Source organism: Echinops telfairi, unplaced genomic scaffold (genome assembly GCF_000313985.2).
Source record: "Echinops telfairi isolate 266 unplaced genomic scaffold, ASM31398v2 ScPeMD7_7420;HRSCAF=8458, whole genome shotgun sequence".
Taxonomy (NCBI): domain Eukaryota; kingdom Metazoa; phylum Chordata; class Mammalia; order Afrosoricida; family Tenrecidae; genus Echinops; species Echinops telfairi.
This window is the reverse complement of record NW_022111320.1, coordinates 24,339,994-24,350,825: the sequence shown is the minus strand read 5'-3', so window position 1 is coordinate 24,350,825 and position 10,832 is coordinate 24,339,994. Positions and strand designations below refer to the sequence as shown.

General features: G+C 41.4%; 1 protein-coding gene across 1 annotated transcript; it reads left to right on the top strand.

The window, feature by feature from the left end:
• The first annotated feature begins 918 nt into the window (after positions 1–918).
• Positions 919–2,539, top strand: LOC101649284 (small ubiquitin-related modifier 2-like). The gene is made up of 3 exons (XM_004704217.2): positions 919–923; positions 2,138–2,325; positions 2,383–2,539. The coding sequence occupies exons 1-3, from the start codon at positions 919–921 to the stop codon at positions 2,457–2,459; spliced, it is 270 nt and encodes an 89-aa protein (XP_004704274.1). The 3' UTR covers positions 2,460–2,539.
• The last annotated feature ends 8,293 nt before the right edge of the window (positions 2,540–10,832 follow it).

Sequence of the window (10,832 nt, the reverse complement as noted above, 5' to 3'; positions counted from 1 at the left end):
GTTTTTCTATTTTAATGGTGATGTCTGTAAAATTGTGCATTGGAAAGATTACTGGGGAAAATATTTCCAACCAGGTAGGACAGGTTTTAGTATACAGTATATTCTGGAAACAAATGTATATGAGAATACACAGAGATGACCAAAGATGTGACAAAGAGAACTCCAATAGTGGTAAACCACGTCAAGCTATATATTCCAAAGCATCAATAATTGTGTGCCTCATTGCAGACCAGAATTAAATTTTCTCATGGAATAAGGCTAGATGAAACTTTGAAACTATTGCTCTAAGATAATCTTTAAACCTTAAGCCAAAAATACCTGCTGAAGTATTCTTTAAACCCAGTAGTTTTGCCTAGTTTGTGAAGAATGGCTTCCTTGAAGATTGTATTCGTCTAAACATCTATAAGGGCAGTGCCTCACTAGGTTTGACATCACCCACTGGAGTAACTCATGATGTTATCCTTAGGATGGACCTCCCATACTGGACCATAAATAATATTTCATAATACTTATTATCAATTTAGTCATAACATTGTTAGATGCAGTTGTAAATTTATTAAATGTAGCATTTCTTAGATTATAGAAATACTAACAAAATTATTTTGTGAAATCGCTCTACAGTGAACTACAACATTATCATTTACAACATTATTAGTAGCAAAACAGAAGGGGGGATTAGGTTTGTTTCCTCCTCCGTCTACATTAAAGAGCCCTGGTAGCATCGTAGTTGTACATTGGGCTGCTAACCAAGAGGTCAGAAGTTTGAAACTATCAGCCGCTTTGCTGGAGAAAGATGGAGTGTTCTACTCCAGTAAACAGTCCCTGTCGTAGAGGACTGCTATGAGTCCGAATTGACTTAATGGCAGTGAGATTGGTTTTAATGGGATAGTGGGGTCTGGGGTAGTGGGGTCTGGTGTAATGGGGTATGAGTTGGGCAGGCTCAGCAGTTTGAAACCACCAGTCACCTGTGGGAGAAAAAGGAGACATATTTCTGTAAAGATTTATAGCCTCAGAAACTCCCAAGAGCAGTTGTATACTGTCCGATATGTTTTCTATGTGTAGATTCTTCTCAATGGCAATGAGTTTGGTTTAGAGGTATTCAATACTATTGATATAGGTTCACAAATATGAAATATAACATTATAGCTAAAACACTAGAAAATTGACAAAACCAACAACTATAAAAACTATCATAAAAAATTGTCATCAACAATGAAATCAACAGCATGTACTTATAGCTTGTGCAGAAGAAACCACATGATTTGAAGCATCAAGTGTAATTAAGAAATAATGACTATATATCAGAAGGTTCAAAGAGTAAATTAACAAAGAGTTTTAATCTTATATAAATTGACACATTTAGCTAGGCTTTTGAAAATGTTTTCATTTTATAACTACAGGAATATTTTATAAACGCTAATACATTTCTGCTGAAACATTACATGGAATTTTAAAGAAAGCCTTTTAGGAGATACCCTCTCTGATAGTGTCACCTGATGTGGCCTTCATCCGCTATCTCCCTATCTCCCTAGTGACACCAATGCCTACAAGATCAAATTGACAACAGCCACTGGAAAGGGCAGGTGGGAAGCGTGACGAGGTAATGAGTTTATGTTAGTGGGGCAAGAATAATTTAGAAAAGGATGATGAGAATGTTTGGACAACTTCAAGAATGAAAAGAAATCATCATCCCTGAATTTTACATGTAGACATTGTTAGTTGGTGGATTGTCTGCTGTGTACATATTTCAATGAAATATCAATTATTTAAAAAAAAGTAAGTGAACAAAGGAAAAGAAGAACACTGCCTTGTTTCTATTTTTATATTTTTACAGTAGTGAAAAAACAAACTCTGCTTTTTAAAAATGCATAGTTTGGCTAGTTGTTCTTTTGAATGTATAATGAACAAACTGATTTTCAAAGCTTGCTTGTCTAGAGATTATATGCAATGGTCAGTTTTCCACCTCAAGAGTGAGTTGTTTTTTCTTTATGGCGAACAAGAAAATGTCATGACAGAAGGTTCCTGGATTGAAATGTGCCTCCTCCCCCCAGAATGTATAACTTGGCTGGATCATAATCTTCAGTGTTGAGCTGTCTGTGTGCTCCTTTGGTGCGGACCTGGCACCTCTTTTGTGAAGCGGCAGCGGAGGAGTTCGGCGTTTGCCGTGGCCGGCCGGCGAGAAACTCAAGGAAGGCGTCAAGACTGAGAACAACGATCATATGAATTTGAAGGTGGTGGGGCAGGATGGTTCTGGGGTGCCGTTTAAGTCGATTAAGAGGCATACGCCACTTAGCAAACTAATGAAAGCCTATTTTGAACCACAGGGTTTGTCAATGAGGCAGATCAGATTCCGGTTTGACGGACAGCCAATCCATGAAACAGACACACCTGCGCCGTTGGACATGGAGGATGGAGATACAATGGGTGTGTTCCAGCGGCAGACAGGAGGCGTCTTCTAAAAGGGAGCCTGCTCCTTTCCTCCAGAACTCTCTTCCTACCGACCAAGAATCCGTTCTCTATTAGAAAACCACAATTTGGTTCCACCACCTCCCAACAACTACAGTATAGTTTTCTCTTTCATTTCCCCTCCCCCATTCCTTTATTGTACATAAAGTAACCGGTGCATGTGCACACGCATACTGCAATTTTCCCTTTGTTTATTTAAAATTTTTATTTTTTTAACGAAATGGCCAATGGTCTGTTTTGATCGACACAAGTGGAGATGGGATGGGGAAATACTGGCTCTGTGCAAACACCCCCTTCGCCATGAGCGGCTCATCCAGCTCCTCGCTTTATTTTCCAGTAAGTTACTGTGCTCTCACCGTTTAACAAAAACAAAAGAGCAACGACATAAAAAAAAAACCCTTGCATACCTTGTTGGATTGGAGAATTTTAATATTTTTCATTTAGCATTGTAAAACCAAGGACAATTTTACAATTTTTTTGTACGTAGCTGTTACATGCAGGGTGATCTGTCTTTAAGTAGGGGTAAATTACTCTCAAAGAAATGAAGTCTAGACAGTTTTCGCTTCAAGTAAAGCGTCTTGTTGTTTAAATAAACTTCTTGTTTAAAAAAAAATCCTTAGTGTTTTGGCAGTTATGTAATGGTGTATCATGATGAGATCTGACATGATAAGCCAATTAGTTGCAAGAGGATTAAGGATGGGATGCAACACCCTGAATTCCACCACAGTCCTGAACCCAGGAGTGTCCCTGGGTTTGGCCTGCAACAACTTTTATCTCATACGATTTCTTGGGGGCCCTGGGGGAGGACTGTATTATTTGAGAGGTCATCCTCAAGATCTACAGTTTCAGACCAAATTTTTAAAGCAAAAAAAAAGGGAGAGAGCGAGCGAGAAATGAGAGCAGTGAAGAAAGCGGGGTTGCACGATCATCAGTCATTCAGAGCTCCTGGATTTGCAGAAGAGAACTTCATCAATGCACAGGAAAATCTGCTAAACACAGCAAACTGCCCCTCGGGCTGTATTATTAGGGACAACTTGGTTGATGGCTAAACCCTCCAAACATATTAAAGAAAGAATTAAGGACTTGCACTTGTCAGGGTACACTTCAGGTAAATAGATGGAGAATATCTCTGGAAATCTATACTGTAGTTGGAAAATTTGATGACCTTTATTATGATTGGCATTGGCATTCGGTGAGAGGTGAAGTGAAAGGCATTCTAGTTGTTCAATTCTACTTATGGCAGCCTTGAAATGTGAGAGGTTTTCAGAGAACCGAAGTGGGTTCATTTAGTGAAAGATTATTTATGAACGTTGGAGGGAAATTCACAACTATAAACATGGCTGGATCTGAATGTCTGCTGGGGGGGGTGGAATTAAATTGCTTCTTTAAAAAAATGGTAGCTAACAAGGAAAAAAATGATCCCTTTTTCTAGATGTTAAGAAAGGTAGCTATAATTACTGGTTAAATGTTAAACAGAGGTTGGGGGATAATCATAATATATTATTTATTTCATCAGCTTTGAGGAATTTTCTAAGCATTTACATATACATCTTTTGTCATTCAATTCTCCTGACAACCCGACAAAGTTTGATTATCCTCATCCTCCTTTTATGAATGAGCAAATTAAACGCTTGCGATGTGAAAGTCACATAGCTAACAGACCAAGGAAAGGAGAGTCAAAACTGCTAGTGTTCCAGCCATAGTCTCACCACACTTGCCAGATGATTATTCCACAGACAGGGCGAGCAGGGTCTTCCCTGGCAAAGGGGCACGCTTGGGAGTTTACGTGCCAGAAGCCTCTCTCAACCATGGGGCGCAGAGGCGAAGAGCTCCTTGCCTCACTACGAGACAATTCTAAATATTCTACACAGTCCCCCTGTTGCCTCCAGCAGCACTTCATTCATTGCATTTGCCCTTTCGTGCTGTCTCTCGTTCAGATCTCATTGCCCTGCCCCTTCAAAATGCTTCCTTGGACCATCCATCTCCTGAATCAAGTCTGCCCGCAGCAGTCCTCAGCCTCGCCATCTCAATGTGCTTTAAGAGCTGGCCATGACCACAGCCCCTCAAGGATGGTACACACTCATTTTACAGCTTGGGCAAAGCCGAATTAAAATTAGGAATTTGATTTGGAAAAAAAAAAAGAATTGGAATTTGCCACTGTGACTGTAACTTTGTTTTGTTTACATTTGAAATACGAGATCCTTTATCTGCACAACTAAATGTTGAAATCCTTAAGATGAACTGGACGCAGCAACAGCGGCCCTCCTTCACGGAATCCACGCCTGATCTGCGGGAGACAATTTTTAGGTGTCTCATTGGACCAGGACCGGTGGTCGTTCCTCTTTTAGCCTGGGTGCTCCAGTTGTCTTTTCTCTTGCGCTTGGCAGGGGAGCCACCTTTGCCGCAGGCTGACTTCTGCTAAAAGCAGGCCTTGAAGTGACCGGACGGCACAAGGTGTGCGTCTTATTGAGACGCTGTTTGAAGGATGGCGTCCCCTTTGTCATCTCGCTTCTATGGCCGAGACCAGAGAGGCCGCAAGAGGTGTGACTGTATCTTTATCTTGGACCGCAGGTTCACAAAATATGATACCTGGCAAAAAGAGGCCTAGTCTAATAGTCCCTGGGTGGCCCAATGTTCATGGGCTCGGTGCTAACTTGGAAAGGTTGGAGGATCGAGCTCACCCACAGACACCAGAAGAAAGGCCTGGTAATCTACTTCCAAAATTTCAGCCACTGAAATGGCTAGGAAGCGCAGTTTTACTCTGACATGCTAGGGATAAAAGTCTGGTACCCACAACCCAAAGGCCGGGAAACGTTTGTTCTGAATCCCCAGACTCCGGTATCAGGTTCTCTGATGCCTGCTTCTAAACTAAAACTAAACCAAACCAACTGCCGTTGAGTTGGTTCACACCTTGTACAGGATTTCTGAGCCTGCAGTTTTTTACAGAAGTAAAAAGCCTCCTCTGCTGGGTTCGAACGGTTGGGGCTAGCAGTCTATATCACCCATGATCCCCCAAGAGCTCCCTGGATACCTGCTTCCAGGCCTCCCTAAGAGGCAGGACTCCCTCAACCAACGCTGCTGCTCTGCATTAGCCTGAGCTGCTTGCACTGATTTGGCAGAAGTTACCTGCTTCTTCCACTGCTCATCTTTCCCCCTCACTCTCCACACCTGTCAGGTGCATTTGGTGCGTTACATTGATTCATGCGTAGTTTTGGCCACCATTGCATTTGAACTATCATTGCAACTGTCCATAAAATTAAAAGGGTAAATGACGTCTTAGAGGTGGAACTAGATTGAATCTTTTTCAGAACCACTGCCCTAGCCATCTGTACGGAAAGGTGTGACTCTCTAAAAGATATCCCAGTTTGAAACCCTGGAACCTGTTGAGTTAGTTAGTTAATTGTGCCAACCTGGCCGATAAACACATGTGGGGTTAATTGAAGGGCAGAGAGATAAATGGCTCAGTGAGCCTCACCTTTCGAGTTCTCGGGTCTCTTGCTTTGTGATGGTTGGACCAGGGTGTATGTAGCTGCCTTAGCCAGTTCCCTGCTTCAGCTTGCAAGACTCACTTCCTGCAAGACATCCCCAAGGAGAAGCCGCATGGACCTACCCTGATTCAGCCCTGGAGACCCCTGTCAGCGCTGAGATGCTTACACACTCACTGATTTGGCTTTCCTCCTGTAGTTGGTGTCATAGTGTGTGTTTTGTGAGATGGAGGAGGATTTTGTGGATTGGTGTCGGACATATGGGTTAATGTTGGACTTGTGGGCTTGGGCAGCGCTGGGTTGGGATGTTTTCTTGATGTGGACTTAACCTTTATATATAAGGTGACCAGATTTTAACACTGGTAAAGCAGGACACCAGCGGGACCCCATTGATAAAACTCATATCCTAGCGAAATAGCCACATGTCAGCCAAAAACCGTATACCTTAGCTTGCCGTGCATTCTTTCAAAAATCGGGACTTTTTAAAAATGCTGCAGGACACGGGACAAATTGTTAAAAATTGGGACTGTCCCGCCAAAAGCAGGACGTCTGGTTACCTTATTTCTATAAAACTCTCTCTTATACACGAGTTTCTGTGGATTTGTTTCTCTAAAGTACCCAGACGAATACACCTATGATTATGGCTTTATTTGCAAGAAGGGACGTTGCAGATCTAATTAACTTAAGGATTGTCAAATGAGATCATCTTTAGGGTGGGACATAAATTCAATAACAGGTGTCTTTATGAAAGATGGTTTGGGAAGAAGACAGACCCGGAGGGAAGAAGACCAGGTGAAGGCTAAGCAGATATTGGAGTATCGCGTCTTTAAACCAGGGAACACCAAGGATTGCCAACAGCCCGAAAAGCTAGCAGAGAGGTGTAGAACAGATATTTTTTCTCTGAGTTTCCAGAAATACTCAATCCTCCTGGCATTTGGCTTTGGACTTCTAACCTCTAGGATCACAGGGGAACACATTTCTGCTGTTTAAAGCCACCCATGTGGCAGTTTGTTCTGGCAACCCTAGAAATGAATATGCCATTCAACCCCTTGCTTCCTTTTTTGACCAGGTTCCTGGTCTTTCATTCCTGGTTCTTTTTTTCCTCTGCCTAGCCGTGAACCAAGATATATAAGGGCAAATGGTTTCTGAAATAGTAGAATCACAGATCTCATCTCAGCAGGACCTACTGTTATGGATAACTCAAGAGTACACAACATGTTTTATCCTGATTCCCCGGCCTCCACTTCACTGTGACTGATTTCAGGACAGGGTGTGCTGATTCCATCCTTTTATCTTTAGAGCCAAGGCTTGGCACAACATGACTTTTCAATAACTGAGCCGAGAAAAGAAATCAGAGGCCATACAGTATGTATTGTTTCGCCGGCACAGTGTCATTTTCTTTTTCACTGGAGTTAGGTTTCAATCTTTAAAATTTAATGGATCCCACATAGAAAAGCTGGAAAATGAAGAAACGAGACCGAAGAAGACTTGATGCCTTTGAGTTACGGTGCCGGTGCAGAATGTTTGAGATCTAGCTTAAACTGCTTCTTAACCCGACAACCTACATTCTGTTGTAGTTGCATCCTTTTGTTTAAGGACCTGTTTTAAAAATCTCTTTGTCACTCCTTGTAAAATTACTTTCTAATTAATAAATTTTGCTTATAGGAGCTCCTGTATTATTTTTAGGACTATAATCATTGAAATATCATTGTACAGTAAGCGCCAACTGTGTACCTCACTGTTTTATCAATACTTTTCATTTTTAAAAGAAGAAATAACCGTCAGAATGTTAGTTATTTTTATTGAACCAAAAAGAAAGGATTACACATTTTGATGGGTTTGTGATATGTTCTATCCCTTAGGAAATACTAATGCAGTGTTAACAACAATGACAACCACCACAACAAAGGATGTTGAGTGTACAACAACCTGCCAGAAGCACAAGAAGCCGTAGTGGCATGGGGAGCTAAGGGTTGGGCTGCTAACAGATAGGCTGATGGTTCTAATTCCCCAGTTTCTCCTGAGCAAAAGATGAGGCAGTCTGCTTCTGTAAAGATTTACAGCCTTGGAAACCCTATGGATTAGTTCTCCCCTGTCCTGTAGGGTCTTCATGAGTCAGTACCAATTTGGCGAAGAGAATGAACGAATCTGTGTTAGAAGTACAACTAGAATGCTCCTTAGGATAGATGATGGTAAGATTAGTTTTGAGTATTTTAAACACATTGTCACGCTGTCCTAGCAGAAGGACATCACACTTGGTAAACTAGAGGGTCAGGGAAAGAGAAAGACCCTCAACGAGAGAGCATAACACAGTGGTTGTAGCAACAGGCTCAAATGTAGCAACTATTACAAGGATTGGGCAGGGCCTGGCAGTGTAAGGTCTGTTATACTAATAGGGTCATTATGGGTTGGAACCCACTGGATAGCGAGCTTCTTTTAGAAAACTTTCTTTTAGAAGGTCTTGCAACACTAAACCAACTTTTCCAAAAGGCAACATTTTGGCTTGACTTGAATAGTGGCTGCCCCCTCTAAGAAAGGACCTCCCACAGTCCTAACCAGCTCGCCCTGTCATTGATGTTCCTAGCCTGAACCTGAAACATGAGCTGCTGCTTGTGCTTGACATTGCACTTTTGAAGAATATGTCAGGGCAGCCACAAGTCTGGACAACTTTGACGTCCTGGTTTACTTTACAGTAGCATTTGGTACTCAGCAGTTAAAGCTAATGCACATACGCTGGCCTTCTCTGTTGATGCCTACTCATCCGTCTCCTGAGGAAAATGAACAAGATTCCAGGTAGGAATTATAAATTGAGTTATTATTTTTTTATATTCCTCCGTGAAAATGAAAGCACAGAATGTTATTATCTGTACCACTGGACAGAGATTACAGTAAACAAAACAAAACAACAACAACAAAACAACCCTACTATCAAGTTGATTTCGCATAGGGTTTTTAAGACTGTCAATCTTTATGGAAAGAGCCTTCTTCCCATGGAGTAACTGCTGGTTTCAAACTGCTGAGCTTTTGGTTAGCAGTTGAGCATTTCATCCAATGGGCCACCGGGCTCCTGAGGTTACAGAAGAGTTAAAACAGCAAAGCCATGAGAGTACGGTTTCAGAGTTATTCTTCTCCCCTGAATCCGGAACAGGCCTCTTTTAATCGTCCTGGGCCCCTTTGGGCTGAGGACGTGAAGAAAGGGAAAGTGAAGAGGAGGAGAAAAGGAAATGGGGCAAAGGAGCCAATCCCGTGGGTGACTGAACAATGCATAACACAGGTTTATAAAAAGGTGCCTATCCTTTCACTCAGCAACTCCATCGCTAGAAATGTGTTTAAAGAAAATATTTAATTAACATTTCACTAACTGTAAGGAGATTTGTCATAGCATTGTTCAAAATAATAAATGATAAATGGGGGAATGCATTACATAAATTGTGACTCATGACGTATTCCAAACTCACCTCATTGTGATTGAGTTGATTCTGACTCCGTGATCCTTCCTACAGGGAAGGGGAGAGCCCCCGATATAGTTTATAGGATTGTAAATCTTCACATGGACAGACTATCTCATCGTTCTCCTGTGGAGTGGCTGGTGGGTTTGACTCGATCTTAAATTAGCAGCTGTGATATTTAGTACGAGGCTTCTCAGGGGGTTGAGGTCCTGTGGCAGTTGAGGTCTCATAATCCCCTATGCTATTACCTAATATAATGTAATCAATTCCATAATAGGATCAGCTATCAGCAGCCAAGCAACTGTAAGAAGATGAGAGTGGTGTGCAATCGCCATACTCAGGTCACAGCCATGATGCAATGCAAGGAAGTTTCCTGCGGGGTGTGGTCTACACCCCCATATCAGTGGCCGCTGTGGAAAAGCTCGCTTGCTCCTTACTGAGTCTGAATCCTGCATCTGGCTCATCAACCTCTGGTTCTTTGGATGGGAGCCAATGGCGTGCCATATTTCTTGCCTATGCTGACCTGCTGTTCTTCAATTCATTTGCTTCTGCGCTCATCAGCCTGTTGCCTTCCTACTGATCTTGGGTTCATCAGATGCTATAGCTACATAACTCAGAAGTCTTCAGCCTCACATTTGAATCAGGACTTGATACCTGCTGGGACTCAGACTTGACCTACTCCACAACTGTGTGAGCCATTTTCTTGATATAAATTTATTTCTACATATACATAGATAAGCTTTACTCATTTTGCTTTACTAGAGAAGCCAGCCTAACACAGAAGGTAGGTGCTTTAACCATTGTGCCCCTACTCCTCCTTTATAAAATATTAGGCTGCAATTAAGAACAGTGTATAGGAGAGAATTTAGTAACATAAAATGTACAAAATATGTTAACTTAAGAAAAATGAGTAATAAGAGGGTGTGTACTAATCAAAAGATTTTTGGCTGTGTCAAAAAAGAAGAGCCTAGCTAGCAATCTACTTCCCTAAGAAGACAGACATTGACAGTCCTATGGAGTCTTGTCTGTGCTGAAACACGTGGACTCAGAATCCCCTTTACGGCAATAGGTTTACATTACAATTTTGTTCATGTATAAGATATGCACAAATCATATCTGAGTTTGCATAACCCCCCCAAATCTGGAAATTAATATATCACAATATTAACCATGATTCTTTATGGGTAATGAAATTATAAGTGTTTTTTATTTTTTATGCATGCTTTTCTGTGTTTTCCATATTTATGTAATATGCATACAAGGCTGTCATTAAAAAGCCTGTGGAAAAATTCCATTCTCTTTTCATCCCATTTTCCCACGAACTTTTTGAAGCCCCTTGTGTTACTTTTTATTTTTTACATCTTAAAAGTAATCTGTCTTTGTGTCCAATGTGCTTTTCCTCAGTTGAATTGTTTAGCTTAAAAAACACACA

Excerpts from the sequence above, each read along its gene's own strand:
- LOC101649284 (XM_004704217.2), top strand. Across the intron at positions 2,326-2,382 it reads AGCCTATTTTGAACCACAGG|ACACACCTGCGCCGTTGGAC; the intron begins GTTTGTCAATGA and ends TCCATGAAACAG.